The 21,994-nt window shown below is 50.8% G+C and overlaps 1 protein-coding gene across 14 annotated transcripts in view; it reads left to right on the forward strand.

Moving 5' to 3' along the window:
- The window catches only part of ST3GAL4 (ST3 beta-galactoside alpha-2,3-sialyltransferase 4), a 121,255-nt gene that overhangs the window by 19,383 nt on the left and 79,878 nt on the right, over positions 1–21,994 (forward strand). For 9 of the 14 annotated variants that reach the window (XR_009597797.1, XR_009597798.1, XM_060403832.1 and 6 more), the window contains exons 2-4: positions 18,530–18,602; positions 18,905–18,989; positions 19,365–19,445. Coding sequence is in view for 12 of the 14 variants with exons in the window: in XM_060403832.1 (XP_060259815.1) it covers positions 18,530–18,602; positions 18,905–18,989; positions 19,365–19,445 (239 nt within the window). In the remaining 2 variants the exon portion in view is untranslated. 14 annotated transcript variants of the gene reach the window in all.

Raw genomic sequence — 21,994 nt, forward strand, 5'->3', positions numbered from 1 at the left:
TAGGAATTCCGACGTGGACTGACCTTTGCCCTGCCAGGGGACTTTGGGAGTTCCGGTTCTGGAGAGGGGGACACCACGCTGGACTGAGCTGAAGCTCAAGTGGAGAGGGCGCTACCCCTGGAGCTGGGGGGCGGAGGTGTGGCTTGGAGAAGGGGTATCACCCTGCGGTGCTGGCTCGGGGGCTGTGGCCACGCCCCGTTGGAGCATGACATCTTCTCCAGGAGGGGCTGTGCCCGCAGAGGGAAGGCAGCTTCTCCGCTGAGACCTCCAGCTGGCTCCGACGTGGGATCCCCATGTAGTGAGTGCAGGCAGAGTGTGGGTAGCAGTCAGTGGCCCCCCCCCTGCACCCCGGGGCAGCTGTGTGTGTTCCATGCAGTGTGTACAGTGGACCCAGTGGCCAGGAGGAGAGGTGAGTGTGCACGTGGTTGTGGTGGCAGGCGGGAGCTGTGGACCCCTCCCTATGCCGGGCTGGGGGCAGACCTTGAGTGGAGAGGGACTGCCATCCGTTGGGGGAGGCCCAGACCAAGACCGTCCTTCAGCTTCCAGGGCCCAAGTGCTTGCTCTGGGCCAGGCTGGTACTGAGGCTGCGGGCTTTCAATCCTGGGCTGCATTTTGAGGCTCCCAAACCTCCCAGAACTTGTTCTTGCTGCTCCCATTTTACAGATGAGAAATCTGAGGCCCAGGAGATGTAGGAGCTTGTCCAGAGTGACCCTAGACAGCTCACCCCAATTCATGGGTGCCAGAGAGTGAGCAGTTCAGACTGCTTGAAGTCTTTATTTCTGGAGATCTCAGGAACCCTTCATGTGTCTCTCTGTGCCTCAGTTTCCTTGTCTGTAAATCGGGATTCTTTACCACTGGGCCACCTGGGAAGCCCCACCATATAGAGTGTTTTAAAAATTAAATAAGATGACACACAAGAGCTGCTGGACAGCTGCAGGGATCTTTTAAAAACTGAATCCAGAGGGTTATGCCTCTATTAATACCCTCTGGTGACTTCTCAAGGACCATGAGTAATGTCCAGGCTCCGGGGTGGCCTGTGACGTCCTGGATTACCCCGTCAGCGAGCCTCCCTGGCACCACCACCGGCCCTTCCTCCCCATCTCTGGTCACCTGGGACTTGTTTCTGTTACTCATACTTGACAAGCCTCAGGGTCTTTTGCTCTTCTCTTTGGTTGGAAACTCCGCTCCCCTCAGTGCCAACCCTCCTTCCACCCCCTCCTTTCCACTGTCTGAGGTCTAAGCCGAGGACCTGCTGACTCTCTGTCCTAAGGTACGCCGGTCTCTCTCTGCTCCACTGCCCTATTCTATCGTCCTCACCCTTGTGTTTCACCATTGCTGTTTCTCATTTGTCTGTGTGGTCCTAGGGTGTCTTCCCTACCACGCGCACGCTGCAGGAGCCTGGGCCTGTTACCTGGTTCCCTGCTGTAGTTCAGTGCCCAAGTCAGCACCCCGGGTGCAGTAGGCCCACAGTGCTCATCAGCTCGTAGTTCTTCTGTGCTCCTTGGCCTGCCCATGTCCCCAGAGGCCTCACACCCCCAGCCTGCCTTGGTTCAGGGCTGTTCCTGCTGACTCGCCCTTCTGAGGAAAGCAGGGGACAGGGAGGTATCCCCTTGGGACTCTTGGACCTGCCCAGGGTCTGTCCTCAGGGCAACCTTTACTTAGAACATTGCCCAGCAGCCTGAAGTTCAGGAAGTGGGTACCAGTGGGCCAAAGGTGGCAGAACTCTTTCCCTGGAAACCACACCTGCTGGTAAAAAAAAAAAGGGTATCTGAGTTCAGAGGAAGTGACACAGAAGTGTAAATACGACGAATGAGCTGATGATGCCGGCTTTCACAGGACACCCCCCACCCTCCACTGTACACTCAGATCTTTGCATTGGGCTCCTTGTAACTTGGCAGGGATTACAGAGGAGTGTTTAATTGCCTGTTGTAAATGAGGTAGCTCCTAGCCCATACAGGGACGTTATGGAAAGCAGGATGAATGACCCCTGCAATTGGACATAGCTCTGTACCAGGTGATGGCTTGACCAGCTGAGGGAGGGCTGGGGTTCAGCCCCACTCCCCACCCAGGCTCGGCCCTACACCCAGCATGTAGGGCTGTGCCCGGCTGCCCCTGTCATTCCCTGTCTGCAGAGTGGGACGCAAAGAGAGACAAGAAGGGCTCGTGTCTGCTGGACCCCTGAGAGCGAAAGACAAAGTGTGTTCTGTAGTCTGAGACCAGCAGCTTCTACTTTTCTATGATAACCACCTTGGAGCTCCTCTCACCTAGCCTGTCCAGCCACCCCAGGAGGGAGGGCCTCATTTTTAATCTCCACTGGACACGAACTTGGGATCCAGAGAGGTGACTTGTCTGGTACTTGTCAGCCAGTAAGTGGTTGATCTGGAATTCAGGTCCAGGTGTGTAAGTACGCCAGAGTTTACATTCCTTATTTAATTAATTATTTATTTTTTTTGCTTCTTCTCTTTTCCTTTTAGCAGAACTTGAGTTGAAATTGTATCCCACGGACCCATAAAAAAAAAAAAATTAAGTGTAAAAGGTCTTAAACATAAAGGTCTCTCTCCCATTCTCACCCCTGCTCTCTTAGTTCCTTTGCATTCTTTGAATATTCGATTCCTGTGGAGACATAGCCACGTCAGCATGTAAGTCATTTGATCGAAGGGCGTTGGAGATACACGGAACACTGCTTTCCACCTGCTTTTCTGGAGTTTCGTCGTGTGCTTGGGAGGTCTCTGGTGGCGTTGTGTTGACACGTGCATCCGCCTTTTCACAGCTGCATAGTGTTTCATGCGTTATTTGTGTGCTGTCGCTTCTAAACAGGTCCTTGTGGATTTTCGGTAGATTTTCAAGTCATTTACATCTTTCGCTGTTGCAAATGGTACTGTGTGTAAAGATCATGATGGAAATGTTCGTGCAGACACAGGAGACTTTTCTGTAGAAGTAACGATGGAATTCCCAGGCTAAGGGGATTTCAACAGATATTGCCAAGTCACTTCCAAAAAGGTCACCATGATTCACCCCTGATCTTAGAAAGGGTCTGTTCCCCACCTCCTCCAGCTCTGGCAGGCCTCTGGAGCTTTGCTATTAAGATCAGTGAAGAACAAGCCTTTCCTCTGTGCCATTATATTATGTATTGTAAGCTGCTCATTCATGTCCTTTGCCTGTTTCTCTGATTTGTTGACTTGTTTCCTTATTGACTTGCATGAGCAGATTATAGGCTAAAGGGAATTCTTTGGTCTGATACGCATATGTTAGGGGGGTACTTTTCCTCGTTTGTCATTTGTCTTTTAACTGTTCATTCTCCCTCTCTCTCTTTCCCCATTCTTCCTTCCCTTCTGCTCCTTAAATCTTTATGTTGTTGAATTTCCCTTTTCTTTTATAGCTTCTGAATTTTTGACTTAAAATCTGTAACTCCGTGTCTTCAATATAAAAATATTTCAAAATGGAAAGCATAACAGATTCCCATATGACAGCCAGATTTGCAGATGTTAATGTTTTTGCATATTATATCTGATGTTTTAAAAGGAATAAAGTGTTTAGAAGACTAGAACGGAGCCCTGACTCTATAATCCATCCCAGTCTATTTGATCTCTTGGTGAATGTAATAGTCACCAAGAGTTGGGTGATTCCTCCTTTTTTTTTTTTTTACTTTTAATTTTATATTGGAGCATAGCTGATTAACAGTGTTGTGGCAACAGCCAAGAGACTCAGCCGTACATATACCTGTATCCATTCTCCCCCAGACTCCCACCATCCAGGCTGCCACATAGCACTGAGTAGAGTTCCCAGTGTGCTGTACTGTAGGTCCTTGTTGGTTATCCGTTTTAAATGTAGCAGTGTGCACATGTCAATCTCCATGTTTTTTTAAAATTCTTATAGCTCACATACCATCTGTATAGTCTTGTTTTATGTTTTTAAAGTTAATGAGATCACACTACTTGTATCCTTTGACAGCATTTTAAAAAGCTTAAGCATCAGGTTTATCCTAATAGATCCATATGAGGAATTTTTTCAGTTTAAGTTACTGTATAGTATTTAATTGTGTGATGATACAGAGTTTGTTCAGCTGTCCCTCTGTTTGTGGACATTTAAGGCATTTCTCGGAGAAGGTGAGGGCACCCCACTCCAGTACTCTTGCCTGGAAAATCCCATGGATGGAGGAGCCTGGTGGGCTGCAGTCCATGGGGTCGCAAAGAGTTGGACATGACTGAGCGACCTCACTTTCACTTTTCACTTTAATGCATTGGAGAAGGAAATGGCAACCCACTCCAGTGTTCTTGCCTGGAGAATCCCAGGGACGGGGGAGCCTGGTGGGCTGCCACCTATGGGGTCGCATAGAGTCGGACACGACTGAAGCGACTTAGCAGCAGCAGCAGCTTCACTATTAATAGACACTATGAATTACTGTTCTAAGCCTTATGTCAGTGAACTCCTGGCACCAGTGTGCAAGAAGTCACGTTTGGTTTTAATCTGCATCCCCTGGTCACTTAGTGAGGCTGGACATCTTTTGACGTTTATGAGGTGTGTGGGTTTAAGCTGTGAATTGCCTTCTCCTGTCCTTTGCTTTATTCTCTTCGGTTTCTTGGTCTTTTCCTGTTTGATTGGAAGGATTACTGCTATATCCAGGTATTTGTTGATGATGTGCCATCTCTGACTTGTCCAAGGCCAAAACTCTTTACCACTACACCACCGCCTCTGCCTGTGGCTGGGCAGTTTTGTGAGGATATGTTCTGCAAATGGGGTACTGCTCAGGAGAGGGGTCTGATCTGGGGTCTGGGCACCTTCTCTAGGAGGTGATATACCCAAAAAGGGAGAGTGGCTTCTCCAGTGAAGCCTCATCCCTCTTCTCCATCCCATGTTCTCCCCACCCCAGCAGCGCACCCTGGGCCTGGCTAGGACATGGGATCACGTTTAGTTCACGCAGAGTCTCGGTGGCAGTGCCCTTTCCCTGGGCAGCTGTGTGCCCCATGTAGTGTGTGAGTTCACGCAGAGTCTGGGTGGCAGTGCCCTTTCCCTGGGCAGCTGTGTGCCCCATGCAGCGTGTCAGTGGCCCCAGCAGCTGGGAGGAGAGGTGAGTGCAGTTATGGTTGTGGTTGCAGATGGTGCTGTGGTCTCTTCTCCGTGCTGGGCTGGGGCAGACCTTGAACAGAGAGGGACTACCACATGCTGGGGGACAGGGGAGCGGCCCAGACCAGGAGTCACCTTCAGCTTCCAGGGCCCAAGTGCTTTCTCTGGACCTGGCCGGTATGGAGGCTGCGGGCTGTCAATCCTGGGCTGTGTTTTGAGTCTCCTACACCTCTGAGGACATATTCTTGCTGCTCTCATTTCCCAGATGAGAAGTGAGGCCCAGGACATGTTGAACCTTGTTGAGGGACACCCGGCCCCATGACCACCTGGGTTGAACCCCAAGTCTGTGTCCAGACCCCTTTCCTCCACTTCCAGGAGGCCAAGGGTACTTGGAGGTCTGGGGCTTGCCAGCTGGGGTGTTAGCCCAGGCTGGCCCTCTTGAGCAAGTAAGATGAAGGGAGATTTCCTGGTCACAGGGTATCTGCAGGCTTGGAGCCCTCCTGGCACCCCACAGGGTGTGCTGACATCAGCTCACAGTGTGGTCCAGGCACCTTGGAGCTGGTAGTGATTGAAGTGAGTCAAAGGTAACAATAGCCAGTTCTGCAGAAACAACACCTTCTTGGTATAAAGGAGTGTTTGTAAGCATAGCAGCATCCACTTGGCAAAAAAGCATGGCCCTGGCTGGCTCTGCAGGGTCCGGAACTGAGCCTCTAACAAGCCCCCGGCGCCTTGTTTGCCCGGGTCATTGCAAAGGAAGGGTCTGGAATGTTTTAACTTGACGAAGTTTTCCGTTCATACTTGTTCTGCTGATTTGCTCATTCATTTAGACATCTGTTCATTTCAATATTCGTTACTTACCCGCCACGCATCAGGTGTTACATTTGGTGCTGGAGATACTGTGGGCTCTAAGAAGTCACCGCTTTCCTGGGTCGCCAGATCTCCTGAGAACGGGAGATGGTGTGGTGTACCTGCTGCAAGCGGAGATAAAACAGGGCAGTGGCGCGGAACAGATTGCGGGGGTGATGGGGGAGCCTGGGGCCCTGCGCCGGGAGGAAGCTTGAGTACCAGGACCCTCGAGGCGTGGCTGGGAGAGCAGCCTGGGCTCGGGTCCCACCAGTGATACCAGGTCCCTCACCGTTTTTATTGTAATCAACCCCGACAAGGACCCAGATGAGAAACTGTTGACTCTGACCTCGCCTCCACCTCCATCCTTAGGTGGGATTGGGGTGCAGATGGGGGCTTGTAAGCTAAGGTTTTTATCTTTGGGGAGGGGAGGGTGTGTTTAGGAGGAGGGTGTGTTTAGGAATCCCCAAGGGTGAAGCCTTGGTGATTCACCCGTGACTTCCTTAGTTCAGTTGGCATCCAGTTCTGCACCATATAAAGTTCAGCCCTTAATGCTGTGCTTTTGGTCAGAAAACAGACTGAAAAACAGTGTCTTTTTCAGTGATGTTCTGATCTACCCACATGCCACAGAGTTGCGGCCTTTGGATTCCACTTAGTACACGAGGCAGGAGTACTGTCACTCTTTCTGGGTGTTTGCTATGTCCCTGGAGGATCAAATAGTAAAGAATCTGCCTGCAAAGCCAGAGATCCAACTTTGGTTCCTGGGTTGAGAAGATCCCCTGGAGAAGGGAATGGCAACCCTCTCGAGTATTCTTGCCTGGGAAATCCCATGGACAGAGGAGCCTGGTGGGCCACAGCTCATGGGGTCACAGAGAGTCGGACACGACTGAGTGACTAACACTTTTTTCTGTGTGTTTTACCTACCTTCTCTTGTTCACCACCACAACCAACCTGGGAGGGACTCTCTACCTCCATTTTGCAGATTGGGAGACTGAGGCTTAGGGATTCTTAGTGGTTTCCCCAAAGTCATAGTCTGGTAAGTGAACAAGGCAGGGTTCAGTCCTGGAGGCCAGTCCCCCCCAGTCACAGCTTTTGGCCAGAGCAGGCGACAAGGTCCTGGGGAGGCAGTTCCGCCTTACCTGCTTGCCAGCCATCATGGCGGTCCTCTGGGCACCTGGGAAGAGCCAGCCAAGGCCATGCTTTTTTGCCAAGTGGATGATGCTGTGCTTACAAACACACCTTTATACCAAGAAGGTGTTGTTTCTGCAGAACTGGCTATTGTTACCTTTGACTCACTTCAATCACTACCAGCTCCAAGGTGCCTGGACCACACTGTGAGCTGATGCCAGCACACCCTGTGGGGTGCCAGGAGGGCTCCAAGCCTGCAGACACGCTATGACCAGGAAACCTCCCTTCATCTTACTTGATCAAGAGGGCCATGCAGGGAGGGGCTGAGAGCCAGTCCCGGGTGGGATGCCAGGGTCAGGAGGAGGTTAGGTGCAGGCAGAGGGGAGGCTGGGCTGGTGGGCCAGGTGGTACTTGAACTGTGCCTCCGCGGAGGGGACGTAGACAGAGGAGAGGAGTGTCTTTGTGACTCTGATGCACTTGAAACCTGAGAACCTGAGGATGGTGGTCTTTACACTGACCAAGAATCAGTGTAAAGGAGCCCTTGGCCTCCCAGCCGCAGGGTAGCCCTCTAGAAGCGGATTCACCTTCATCCACGCTTCTGGTGCTTCTAGGGGGCCTGGGAGACTGGTCCAGTGCCGTCCAATAGAAATGCAATGGGAACCACTAAAGCAAGTCACATAGGTAATTTTAAATTAAAAAAAAAAGTTAATTTAGCCACATGTTCAAAAAGTAAAAATAAGGTGAAGTTAATTTTACTATTTTAACCCAGTATAGACAAAAGACTCTTTCAGTGTGAGATCAATGTAAACAATTTTTTTTTCAATGTAAACAATTAAAAAAAAAATATGATTGCTTTCTAAAATGACGGCTCTCAGAAGGTCAGGCTGAGGCTTTTGCTCCTGGGCCGCCCACGAGGGGAAGTGTGGGCTGCTGGTTGGCCACCTCAGTGTAAATGAAGCTTCCCTGGTGGCTCAGCAGGTAAAGAATCTGCCTACAATGAAGGAGACCCAGGGACCATCCCTGGGTTGGGAAGATCCCTTTGAGGAGGAAACAGCAACCCACTACAGTATTCTTGTCTGGGAAATTCCATGAACAGCAGAACCTGGTGGGCTTTAGTCCATGGGGGTCTCAAAGAGTTGGACACGACCGAGCAACTAACACTTTCATGCTTTCACACACTTTCAATGTGAGCAGTTTTTAAGGTGATTGTTTGCTGTGTTTGGTAGTGAGTCTGAAATCCAGTGTATGTCCCCTGGCTGACAGCGCTCCTCGGCCTGGTCTGGCCACTTGAGGCTGCAGTCACCTCTCCCCGGATGGGATGCCACGGGGCTGGTGCCATCCACCGTCTTCAGAAGGGGCATCTGGAAGCCAGAGGGAGGGAGGGGACTGGCCATACTGGTGGCTTCAAGCCCCAATCCTGTAGGGCCTTTAGCTTAGACTCCTGGGAGCCGGGTTCATGGACTCCTGGGAGCCGGGTTCATGGACTCCTGGGAGCCGGGTTCATGGACTCCTGGGAGCCGGGTTCATGGACTCCTGGGTGGGAGGCATGAAGGAGGAACAGTGCAGATCCCCGGCCACACCGGAGTTTCACTTTGTTTATCCTCATGAACCTGTATTGTTGATTCTCCCGCCCATCATAACACTGCAGCTTTTTTACTGAGCGAATGGAATTCAGAGCTCCTGCCTCACCCGAGCTGACTCAAGAAATATGATTTTCATGTGGCGTCTTGTGATGTCTGTGGTGTCTTGTGACTGGCAGCTGATAAAGTGGACAACATCAGTGTTTCTTTACAGGAGGTTGCAGGCCAGGGCTGTTTGAGATGCTGGTTGTAGAGGCTGGGGTACCCTGTGGACCCCACGGGTGGGGAACAGAGAGGCTTCCTGGCCTGCATGGGGAATCTTCTCCTTTCCTCCAAGCTTGGATGTCTGGAGAGGTGCCACGTCTGCCCACTGGTGGGCCTTGAGGCAGTTGGTCAATTACTCTGCCCTTTGCTGCCTCACAAGAGCCTGGAGCCAAGACCAGCTCACTCCCCACCGGTCCTGTGAGATCATGCTGTGTTGTTCAGGATGCGTAGAAGGCACAGTGCAGCCTGTGTCTAGCTAGCAGTCAGGCCAGAGGGGCTGGAGTGGGCATCTGACCTGTTACCACTGCCTCTTCCCCTCTCGCTCGGCCTGCTCTGTGACAGTGAAGTTCCTGACAATTAGATCCATTGATAAATTCAACAAATTTGTATCTAGAGCCTGCTGAGTGCCAGTCACTGTTACAGACATGGTTGATCCAGCCTCAAACAAAACAACAGAAGTTCTTTGCAGGCGGGGAGTACAGGTGCAGAAAGTCACTCCCATCGTGTCTGACTCCATGCAACCCAGTGGGCAGTAGCCCACCAGGCTCCTGTCCATGGGATTCTCTAGGCAAGAATATTGGAGTGGGTTGCCATTTCCTCTTCCAGGGGATCTTCCTGACCCAGGGATCAAACCCATGCCTCTTATGTCTCCTGCATTGGCAGGCGGGTTCTTTACCACTGGTGCCACCCAGGCTAGGCAGTCGAGAAGAATCTAAAATGTCAGGTGTTGGGGTTTTTTTTTAATGGGAGGTGGAGAAGATGAGTGGAAAGCTGAATGGGGAGGTATCAAGCCTATGTCTGGGGGAAAATATTCCAGGCTGAAGGAACAGCCGGCGCAAAGGTCGAGAGCAGGGGGTAGGCCCAGCCCAATCAAGAACAGTGAATCCTGTGTGAATGAAGCAGAGTAAATGAGGAAAACAGGGAAGGAGGGCAGGGAGGTGCTGGCCAGGAGATCGCATGCATCCTTACAGATCAGAGCAAGGGCTTGGCCTATCTCGCTGGGTAGACGGGAGCCATAGAGGTAATTTTGAGCTGAGGAGTGGTGATTCAGATGACTGGTCATTCTAGAGAATTGCAGTTAGTGGACCACATCTAGGAGTGGCTGAAGAGAACAGAGCAAGAATCAATGACTTGTGTCCTCGCCTTGCCTTGCCTCCCAGTTGTATTAGTTACATTCAAGTCATCGTCCACACTAGACCCTTGTTAAGAAATAAAATACGCCTTGCAAGTTTGCATCTGTTGGAAAATATGCGATTTGACATTCTTTATCTTTAATCACAATCTGTCCCAGATAAATAATAATTTAGGGAATGTCTGTAACTTAAATACTCATTGGGCCACCTTCAGGAAAGAAATGCAAAGAAATAGCTGTACCTGGAAGCTAGATGCAAATTTCTGGCATAATAGAAAATATTATTATAACACGGGTATAATAAAATTAGGAAATTAAAAACGTCACCATCCAGCTCACACCGCCCCCTGGAATCACAGCAGGGGACTCTTAAGCTGAGGAACCGCTGTGGGTTTACGTGGCACCTTCGAGATTCACACACCTCGGGGCTGGAGACATGCCCGGAGATTCCCGAGGTGAGGTGTTTCAAGTAGATGTAGCACAGACCTGCTCTGAGGTTCCACAGAGTAGCCACACCAGTTCACGGGCCAGGAGACCTGGCTTACCAGCCAAGGGCTGTTGATTCCCTGCCAGTGAAGTGGCCCGACCGTGAGAAACTGAACGCAGGCCTTGCCAGCGTTTGTGGAAGTCTGGTGTCCAGATGTGGGGGGATGGTAATCCCATGAACACAGCTGTGGGCATTGAGGACAAGCTGGGGGGTGGGGGGCGGGCTGGAGACTGTCTCACTAGGAAGCCTGCCTGAGAAGGCGCGAGGGAGGCTCCTCTGAGCTCTCATAAGCCTTGGAAGTACTTTGATGTAATGGAGGGCAACTTCCTCGAGTTGCTCCAAAGAGCTGCAGGTGGGCTTTCCAAGGATCTTGACATCTTCACCAGCTGGTTTAGGGGTGGTAGAGGGCAGGGGTTAGGAGCGTGGCCTCTGGAGCTCAGCTTCTCACTAGCTCGGTGACCCTGGGCAAGTTGCTGACCCTTTCTGCACCTCATTTCCCTATCTCCACGGTGGGGATAATAATAGTGTTTAACTCACAGGGTTGAGATCATACTTTAAAAAGAGTCTTGCAGTGTAGCTTTCACATTCAGAAATGTCTGGAGACATTGTGGGTATTGGAACTGGAGAGTGGGAGTCTCACTGGCACCTAGTGGGTAGAGGTCAAAGGTGCTGGTAACCAGCCTGCAGTGCCCAGGACAGTCCCCACGGCGATGACTCACTTGGCCCCTAAAGCAATGGCAGTGAGGTTGGGACCTGCCCCCTGGTGTTGTACACAGTGAGTGCAGAATATGTTTCAGGATCATAAGAGATGTCAGGGGTTTCCTGGGTGGCTCAGTGGTAAAGAATCCGCCTGCCAATGCAGGAGACCTAAGAGATGCAGGTTCCAACCCTGGGTTGGGAAGATCCTCTGGATGGGGAAATGGCAATCCACTCCAGTATTCTTGCCTGGAAAATCCCCTGGACAGAGAGTCCTGGTGGTTATAGCCCATGGGGTAGCCAAAGGATCGGACACTACTTAGTGACTGAACAACAGCAAAAACAAGGGGTGTGATACATTTTAAATCTCATCTTACCACGCGTGTGTCAGATGTTTATATTGGATTGGCTAAAAAGTTCGTTTGGGTTTTTCTGGAAGATGTTATAAAAAACCCAAACGAACTTTTTGGCCATCCCAATAAAATATCTGCTAGGTTCTAGGCACTATAATAGAGACTGAAGATATAAAGCTGGCCTGGACCTCAGAGGTCATAGTTTCATGGGCAAGATACGAAAACACTTAACAGTGTAATATAAAATTATATTATGTGATAAAGCATCTTCTTTAGGCTACGTGCTGTCATAGACTGTTGGTATAAACAAGCTTATAATTGGAGAGGTCAGAGGATAGTGGGCAAGCCATGAAAACAGTAATTATATAATACAAAATTTTACTATCTGATAGGTGCTAAAATCAAGACATAAACAATATTGTGTGGAAAGAAAAACATTGCCGAGAATTGTCAGAAAACACTTCATAGAGGAGGGGCTGTTTGAGCCAATGGTGCAGGAGCGAGATTGTTGAGGCTAACAGTGGGGGCCTGGGGTCTTCGTATAGGAGGGGAGCCTGTGCAGAGGGGTGGGGATTCTACAAGAAAAAGATGCTCCTGCAGGTACTAGGAGGAACTAGGAGGTGGATGTACAGGGCTTGTGGCCTGGGACCGAAGCACCCTTGTTGTTTAGTCGCTGTGTCTGACTCTTTTTGACCCCATGGACTATTGTATAGCCTGACAAGCTCCTTAGTCCGTGGGATTTCTCAGGCAAGAGTACTGGAGTGGGCTGCCATTTCCTTCTCCAGGGGATCTTCCTAACCCAGAGATCAAACCCTCGTCTCCTACACTGGCAGGCGGATTCTTTACCGCTGAGCCACCAGGGAAGCCCAGTGAAGCACCCTGGTTGCCTCTACAAAGAGCTGTGGTTTTTCACTGAAGGAATGGGGAACAATGAAAGCAGGGGGATGGTTTGTCCACTTTGTTTCTTAGAAAGATACTGTGTAGGTAGTTCTGAAGAAGTGGCTCGAGCGAAGAAAGACTTGTGGTGAAGGGACCAGTTAGGAAGTGGAGAAATTGAAGTGAGATCCAGAATCAGTCTATGGTTCAGGAAAAGTCTATGGTTCAGGAAAGCTGCTTTCAGAAGAATTGGGTTGGCCAAAAATTCCTTCGGGTTCTTTGGTACCAGCTTATGCGAAAACCTGAACCACCTTTTTGGCCAACTCAGTACTTCTGAAGCTCTAGACTATGTGACCTTTATGCTGCAATGAGCTGTATCAGGCTTTGCACCCCAGTGCCTCCCCAGTATTTAGTGGGAGTTCAGCAAGCATTGCTGGAATGAGGAACCAATGGTAGAATTGATGGCATTTAGCCGGGATGGTCGGAGAAGGCAATGGCGCCCCACTCCAGCACTCTTGCCTGGAAAATCGCATGGACCGAGGAGCCTGGTGGGCTGCAGTCCATGCGGTCGCGAAGAGTTGGACACGACTGAGCGACTTCTTTCACTTTTCACTTTCATACATTGGAGAAGGAAATGGCAACCCACTCCAGTGTTCTTGCCTGGAGAATCCCAGGGATGGGGGAGCCTGATGGGCTTCCGTCTATGGGATCACACAGAGTCGGACACGACTGAAGGGACACAGCAGCAGCAGCAGCAGCAGCAGCAGCAGCAGCAGCAGCAGCAGCAGCAGCAGCAGCAGGGATGGTGTGAAGGGAAGGGGAACATTGGATGAATGAGCTGATGAGAATGTGGGGTTGGGAGGGTACAGATAGACGGGGGTCCAGTTTTGGACATGTTAAGTGTGAAAACTTTAAGATCATTAAGGGTGGATGAGCTGGAGAAGGAAATGGCAACCCACTCCAGTATTCTTGCCTGGAAAATCCCATGGATAGAGGAGCCTGGAGGGCTACAGTCCAAGGAGTCACAAAGAGTCAGACACGACTGAAGCAACTCAGCATACACGCAGGGAGGATGTGCAGTAGAAAACTGGAAATATTAGGATGGGATCCAGGAGAGAAATTACAGAGCTGAAAAAGGAGCTTGAATCATCAGGGTTTGAGTAGTAGTTAAGCCTCTGAAGATGAACTAACCTGGCCTGGGAAAACAAACAGAGAAAGAGCAGGGATTCAAGGGCAGCTCCCTGGAGAATGCCAGTGCTTAAAGAAAGTGCAGCCAGCGCGGCAGAAACCTAGAGAGTCTTGAGCAAAGCCAGGGAGGCCTCAGCTGATAGTAGCAGGGGCCTTGGGATGGGAGATGAGTGAAAATAGACCTTTCTCGGGTTGATAGTTAGGAGGCCACGGAGGGCTGCGGCAGGAGTGAACTCAGCGTAAAAGCAAGGTAGGGATGGGGTGGCTGGCCGGTAGAGGGCTGAGGGGCACGTGAGCATGTGGCCCAGGTGAAGGAGTTTGATGATCGGAGCTCGAGATGGGGATGCAGGGGTAACAGGAGGAGGAGACAGAGGCAGAGGGTTTTTTTAAAAAATAAGTTATTTTATTTTGCTGCGATGGGGAGGTTTTCATTGCTGCAAGGGCTCTCTCTGGTTGTGGAGAGCTGGGGCTACCCTCGAGCTGTGCTGCGTGGGCCTCTCACTACAGGGGTTTCTCTTGCTGTGGAGCACGGGCTTTGGGACATGCAGGCTTCAGTAGCGGCATGTGGGCTCAGTACTTGCGCCTCTTGGGCCTTAGGTCACAGGCTCAGTAGTTGTGGCGCACGGGCTTAGTAGCTCCATAGTATATGGGATCTTCCCAGATCAGGGATCCAACCTGCGTCTCCTGCATTGGCAGGCGGATTCTTTACCACTGAGGCACCACGGAAGCCCAGAGAGGGTTTTGCTTTTGTTTTAGGTACAGGGGGAGTTGAGTCTAAGTCAGAAGGAGTGGAGGAGGGGAGAGATGGAAGCAGCAAGATAGGGGGATCAGTCACTGGTTGGGAACAATGCTGGAAGGGTGGGTGGGGACCGGTGTCCTCGTGGTGGAGGGGGCTGGAGGGAGCAGGACTGGCAGGTGAGTGAGGAGGTGGCAGGTGGGCAGCCTCGGATTTCCGACCAGAACTGAGGGACACGGGCGTAGACTGTGTGACTTGCTCAGAGTTTCTGAACCAGTAAGATCGCAGCCTATGCTTCTGCCCCACTGGTTTTCCCATCCTTCTTCTCAGGAACATTAAGCCACAGCCCTTTGATGGGCCCAGGGGCTTGGAGAGACTTGGCATCAGGCCGTGTCTGCGGGTGATGCCCAGTCCTGTTCCTCTTGGTATAGCAGGTGCCTGCTGAGTGCTTGCGGAGCATGTGAGGCTGCCAGGCTCCCAGGGCTGCAGGAGGCCCTCAGTCCTTCCCCCTCATCCCCCAGGTGTGCCCTTTGGCCAGTCCATGGCGGGGCCCAGCATCTCTGCAGGCAGGGACACCGTGGTTCTCAGCAGAACACAGGGAGGGCACACGGTGTTCTGCCTTGGGGTCGGCTTTACCTGACTGAGCTGGATCTCCCTGGCAGCTGGTGGCAGGCAGAGGTTGCTGCGCCTTGGAAGTGAGAGGATCAGATTCCTGTTCCCCTGCTCAGGTACCCTTCTGTGACTTTCCTCATGGCCTTTTGTCCCCAGGAGCTGTCAGGGATGGGGGACAGCTGCTGGGAGAAGGCTCCGAGTGGTCTTGAGGCAGCAGCCAGCCCAAGAAGCCCGTCTTCCTAGAATCCTAGAGGGGCTGAGCCTTCTCGTGGCTTGGCCAGCCAGGGGAAGGCATGGGCAGATGGCATCCCTGGTTGGTTTCTTGGAGCAAACCCCAGAACTAGCCAGTCTACCTAGCATAAATTTAGGAAGAAAGTGTAGACCTGTACTAGGCAGGAGGTTCAGAAAAGAGTAATCGTCTTGTTCCTGGGGACCCGTCGTCTCTGACCAGCAAAGGTCTGCTCCATTGAGGACGGCTGAGACCTTTGACTTTCGGTGACCGCGGAACATACTCTCTATAGTGTTCTCCATCTTGGCTGCATGTTCAAATCACAAGAAAGGCAAGGGTTTTGTTTGTTTGTTTTTTTGCTGGCCAGTGCCTGGGCCCCATCCCTCAACCAATTAAATAAGGCTCTTGGAAAGTGGGGCCCAGATATCAGTAAATGCTTTAGCTTCTCAGGTAACTGCCCTGTGTATCCAGTGCTGTGACCTCCCGATAAAGGGAGTTGGAGTGCGATGTGCTGATTCGTGATCCGAAAGGAAGAGTGAGGGCTCAGAGGGTGGGAGAAGGTGCGGTTCACAGTGTAAAGAAATGGGCGAGCCTGGAGGATCTGGTTTCGAGCTTTGCAGCTCAGAGCATGGTCCCAGTCTAGCAACAAGCACCACTTGGGACCTGGTTAGAATGCAGACTCACAAGACCCACCGAGTCAGAATGCACGTGTTGAAGATTGAGAAGCCCGCTTCCGCCATTATCTGGACCAGTGATTCTCAACCATCGACTGGGTTAGAATCACCCCGGGTGCTTGAACAAATTCCAGTGCTGGGCCAAATCAGTTCTGTCAGAATTCCCAGGTAGGGAACCCCAGATACTGCAGTTCTCCTGTTCAACCAAATTCAAGGACATCCATCTTATCAAGTGCTTTTCAAACTTGACTGTGCGTGTGAATCATCAGGAAATCTTTTGCAAATGCAGGCTCTGATTTGCACATCTGGGTGGGACCTGAGACTGTGTGTGTTAGTCACCTAGTCCTGTAGGACTCTTTGTGACCCCATGGACTCTAGCCTACCAGGCTCCTCCAGGCAAGAATACTGGAGTGAGTTGCCATTTCCTTCTCCAAGGAATCTTCCTGACCTAGGGATGGAACCTGGGTCTCCTGCATTGCAGGCAGATTCTTTACCATCTGAGCTATAGGGAAGTCCGACCTGAGATTATGCATTTCTAATAAGGTCCCTGGTGAGGCTCAGGTTGTGGATCTGATAAATATTGATATAGTGGAATCACAAGCATTTGTTAGACCAACCTCCCAGTTTTAAAGCTGAAGAAACCGAGGGTCAGAAAGGGGACAGTGACTCCCCCAAGATAACCCAACATGCTATTCATTCAGTGCTTGCTGAGCACTGGCTGTGCTGGATGCTGAGGCTTGAGCAGGGGATAAGACAGACCCGATTCTTCCCCTCCCAGGGCTTATTTGCAGTGGGGAAGACAGACAGAGAGCAAGTAATTAAACGAATTTCTGATCAGGAGAAGCGTGTGAAAGGGATGATGTGGTCGGGGATGACTTGGCAGTTGCTTTGGATGGATTGGAAGGCGGGCCACCCTTGGAATAGCAGTAGGTCTTGACTTCCACTGGGGTCTGCTGATTACAACTCTAAAGCTTTTCCTTCCTGGACAGAGCCATCCTCCAACCACCCTGGGACTCAGAGATGGGCCCGCCTGACCCTGCTGAGAACATCTGACTCTGGTCCACACCCCTCTCCTCTTCCCCCATCCGCTTTCCCTTCCCCTTGACATTCTCATTGCATGTTTGTGGGCTCAGGGTGGAGCCTGGGGAGTGTCTCCCTCCCCCGCCCAGAGCAGAGCATCGACTCCTTAATAGAACAGCATTCAGGATAATCGATTTATGGTTTCTAACAAGAACCAGATCTCGTCCCAATGTGGGCCCCCACCACTGAGAAATCATCTGAGATTTTTCATTTATCTCCAAGAGAGCACAATCATGAGGGCTTCTCTTCCTTTCCTTATCTGTCAGAAGAATCAGTAGGGCTGCTTGTGGAAATGCCTGTCCCAGGTACCCCAGCTGGCTGAAGTAGTCTCAGGAAAAGGCCCTGAAATCTGTGTTTTTCGTACGTGGCTCTCGTGATTCTTATGAACCAGATCACTGGGGGAAGTGAAAGTGGCATGGAGAGAAGAAGCTGGCGCCCTGTGTCCCGTATCTCTTTCGTGTGGCTCTTGGAGCTGCAGAAATGAATTCCCGGTGACTCAGAAGCGTGGCCCTTGGCTGGATGTGTGATCAGAAGGATGTCTTTGTGTGTGTGTAGCAACGCACCCCGTGCCGTCCTCACCTTGCCGGCCTCTGCCCTTACCTGAAATGGTCTCCTGTCTCCTCTGTGACCGACCAGACCCTTCCCGCTGCCCGTGTGTGTGTATCTGTGTGTGTGTGTGTGTACGCATGCAGTCACTTCAGTTGTGTCCAACTCTTTGCAACCCCATGGACTGTAGCCCTCCAGGCTCCTCTGTCCATGGGGATTCTGCAGGCAAGAATTCTGGAGTGGGTTGCCATGCCCTCCTCCAGGGGATCTTCCTGACCCAAGGATCGAACCTGCGTCTTCTATGTCTCCTGCATTGCAGGCAGATTGTTTTTTTACCACTGAGCTATGAAGGAAGCCCCTCCTACTCTCTGTGCTCCCATTAAAACAGTCGCCTCCACTGCCTTCCCCGGTGCACCTGGGCAGTGAAGGCTCGGATGCCGCGTGCACTCAGCCAGAGTCTAGAAGGGCTGCAGGAGGCCTCCTGGACCATCTGGTGGCCCTTACCCTCACCAGGGTGTGGTCCCAGTGGACCTATTCGGGTGGAGTAGCGGGAGCTTGGTGATGGAGGGGTGGGTGGTGGCTAGCACCAAGGGAATGCCTTGAATGTGCAGAAGAGATAAACTTCACTTCACTTGTGCAAATGTGAATCACACCCTTGTACCTTTGAGCTTAACTTTCATGTAGAAAATGGGTGGATGTACATCTGTTTCCTGGAGCTGACCCTTCTGAGGTCAAACCAAGGGAGAGGACAGTGAGGGCAGCCGCGCCTGGGAAGCTGGGGTGGGCCGGTCTGGCCTGGGATGGAATCTGAGTGGTGGGATGTGGTTTCCCTTTCTGGGGCATAAGATCCCTCTGGATCCCTACAGTCACCTTCGAGGGGTTAGGGGGACATCCAGAGTGAGGAGGGCTGCCCCCTGGATGGCCCTGCAGCTGTGTGCTTCCTGGAGGTGGGAAGAGGCAGGCTGTGGGTGTGCCCTGGCCCAGTGCCGAGGCCAGAGCGTTCACGACACTGACCGCACACCTGTGACTCCTGCCTCCTAGGTGGCCCGAGGCAGCCGGGATGACAACTCTCCCCAGGAACCCTGGCAGCTGAGAAACATGATCAGCAAGTCCCGTGAGTGTTCATCAAGAAGTCCCCCGCCCTCGGGGGTGGGCTCCCCGGAGGCAGTCTTCAGCATCTTCCCTCTACCCTCCCGGGGGCTGTGGAAGGACAGATACGGAGCTGGGGGCACCTCTCTTCCTCTTGAAGGATGGCAGACATGCTCAGGTCCAAGCCCCAACCCAGAGAACTATGGCCTAGCAGGGGCCTGCCCTGAGCTGGGGTTGCAGGAGCCCCAGGTGGGGCAGGTGGGGCAGGTGGCCTGGGGCCATGCCTGCCTGTTCCTGCCTCCAGCTCTTGTGTGCATTCGCCCGCAGGCTGGAAGCTCCTGGCCATGCTGGCTCTCTTCCTGGCTGTCATGGTGTGGTACTCGATCTCTCGAGAGGACAGGTACATTGAGCTGTGAGTCATCTTTCATGTTCTTCTGTGGGTTTTTTTTTTTTTTTTTTTTTTTAGGAAGGGGGCTCAGGGATGGAGTGTCATGGAGTGGGGACCTAGTGGTAGGGAGGAGGGTTCAGAGAGCCAGGGGGTGCCCTCTCTGCTGGGATGGGTCCCCAGGTCTCTCACCCAAGGGGTTTAGAAGAACGAAGAGCTGGGTTCGCAGTGATTTGGCTTCAAGTTGGGACTTGGGCTGAGATGATTCCAGCCTGTGAGTCACCCTCCAGGGGGCCTTGGAGCCTTCATGCCCTGGGAGGAGGTGGAGGCTGCCTGAAACACTGGCCCCTGGGCCTGGGAGGTCTGACTGGAGCTCCTATCTCCTCTTCTTTCTGTCTCCAGCTTTTATTTTCCCGCCCCAGGGAAGAGGGAGCCATGCCTCCAGGGTGAGGCGGAGAAGATGGTCTCCAAGCTCTTTGGCAAGTAAGTGTGTGAAGTAGGGGGTGGGCTGAGTACAGCTCAGTTCAGTTCAGTCGCTCAGTCGTGTCCGACTCTTTGTGACCCCATGAATCGCAGCACACCAGGCCTCCCTGTTCATCACCATTTTCCGGAGTTCACTCAGACTCACGTCCATTGAGTCCGTGATGCCATCCAGCAATTTCATCCTCTTTCATCCCCTTCTCCTGCCCTCAATCCCTCCCAGCATCAAAGTCTTTTCCAATGAGTCAACTCTTCTCATGAGGTGGCCAAAGTACTGAAGTTTCAGCTTTAGCATCATTCCTTCCAAAGAAATCCCAGGGTAGATCTCCTTCAGAATGGATTGGTTGGATCTCCTTGCAGTCCAAGGGACTCTCAAGAGTCTTCTCCAACACCACAGTTCAAAAGCATCAATTCTTTGACGCTCAGCCTTCTTCACAGTCCAACTTTCACATCCATACATGACCACAGGAAAAACCATAGCCTTGACTAGACGGACCTTAGTCGGCAAAGTAATGTCTCTGCTCTTGAATATACTATCTAGGTTGGTCATAACTTTTCTTCTAAGGAGTAAGCATCTTTTAATTTCATGGCTGCAGTCACCATCTGCAGTGATTCTGGAGCCCCCCAAAATAAAGTCTGACACTGTTTCCACTGTTTCCCCATCTATTTCACATGAAGTGATGGGACCAGATGCCATGATCTTCGTTTTCTGAATGTTGAGCTTTAGGGCAACTTTTTCGCTCTCCTCTTTCACTTTCATCAAGAGGCTTTTTAGTTCCTCTTCACTTTCTGCCATAAGTGTGGTGTCATCTGCATATCTGAGGTTATTGATATTTTTCCCGGCAATCTTGATTCCAGCTTGTGTTTCTTCCAGTCCAGCGTTTCTCATGATGTACTCTGCATAGAAGTTAAATAAGCAGGGTGACAATATATAGCCTTGATGTACTCCTTTTCCTATTTGGAACCAGTCTGTTGTTCCATGTCCAGTTCTAACTGTTGCTTCCTGACCTACATACAGATTTCTCAAGAAGCAGGTCAGGTGGTCTGGTATTCCCATCTGTTTCAGAATTTTCCACAGTTTATTGTGATCCACACAGTCAAAGGCTTTGGCATAGGCAATAAAGCAGATATAGATGTTTTTCTGGAGCTCTCTTGCTTTTTGCATGATCCAGCGGATGTTGGCAATTTGATCTCTGGTTCCTCTGCCTTTTCTAAAACCAGCTTGAACATCAGGGAGTTCACGGTTCACGTATTACTGAAGCCTGGCTTGGAGAATTTTGAGCATTACTTTACTATTGTGGGAGATGAGTGCAATTGTGTGGTAGTTTGAGCATTCTTTGGCATTGCCTTTCTTTGGAATTGGAATGAAAACTGACCTTTTCCAGTCCTGTGGCCACTGCTGAGTTTTCCAAATTTGCTGGCATATTGAGTGCAGCACTTTCACAGCATCATCTTTTAGCATTTGAAACAGCTCAATTGGAATTCCATCACCTCCACTAGCTTTGTTCGTAGTGATGCTTTCTAAGGCCCACTTGACTTCACATTCCAAGATGTCTGGTTCTATATTAGTGATCACATCATCATGACTATCTGGGTCGTGAAGATCTTTTTTGTACAGTTCTTCCGTGTATTTTTGCCACCTCTTCTTATTATCTTCTGCTTCTTTTAGGTCCAGACCATTTCTGTCCTTTATCGAGCCCATCTTTGCATGAAATGTTCCCTTGGTATCTCTAATTTTCTTGAAGAGATCTCGAGTCTTTCCCATTCTATTGTTTTCCTCTATTTCTTTGCATTGATCGCTGAAGAAGGCTTTCTTATCTCTTCTTGCTATTCTTTGGAACTCTGCATTTAGATGCCTATGTCTTTCCTTTTCTCCTTTGCTTTTCGCCTCTTCTTTTCACAGCTATTTGTAAGGCCTCCTCAGACAGCCATTTTGCTTTTTTGCATTTCTTTTCCATGGGGATGGTCTTGATCCCTGTCTCCTGTACAATGTCACGAACCTCATTCCATAGTTCATCAGGCTCTCTATCTATCAGATCTAGGCCCTTAAATCTATTTCTCACTTCCACTGTCTAATCATAAGGGATATGATTTAGGTCATACCTAAATGGTGTAGCGGTTTTCCCTACTTTCTTCAATTTAAGTCTGAATTTGGTAATAAGGAGTTCATGATCTGAGCCACAGTCAGCTCCTGGTCTTGTTTTTGTATAGAGCTTCTCCATCTTTGGCTGCATAGAATATAATCAGTCTGATTTCGGTGTTGACCATCTGCTGATGTCCATGTGTAGAGTCTTCTCTTGTGTTGTTGGAAGAGGGTGTTTGCTATGACCAGTGCATTTTCTTGGCAAAACTCCATTAGTCTTTGCCCTGCTTCATTCCACATTCCAAGGCCAAATTTGCCTGTTACTCCAGGTGTTTCTTGACTTCCTACTTTTGCATTCCAGTCCCTTATAATGAAAAGGACATCCTTTCTGGGTGTTAGTTCTAAAAGGTCTTGTAGGTCTTCATAAAACCGTTCAACTTCAGCTTCTTCAGCATTACTGGTTGGGCCA

This window comes from Ovis aries, chromosome 21 (genome assembly GCF_016772045.2).
Source record: "Ovis aries strain OAR_USU_Benz2616 breed Rambouillet chromosome 21, ARS-UI_Ramb_v3.0, whole genome shotgun sequence".
NCBI classification, from domain to species: domain Eukaryota; kingdom Metazoa; phylum Chordata; class Mammalia; order Artiodactyla; family Bovidae; genus Ovis; species Ovis aries.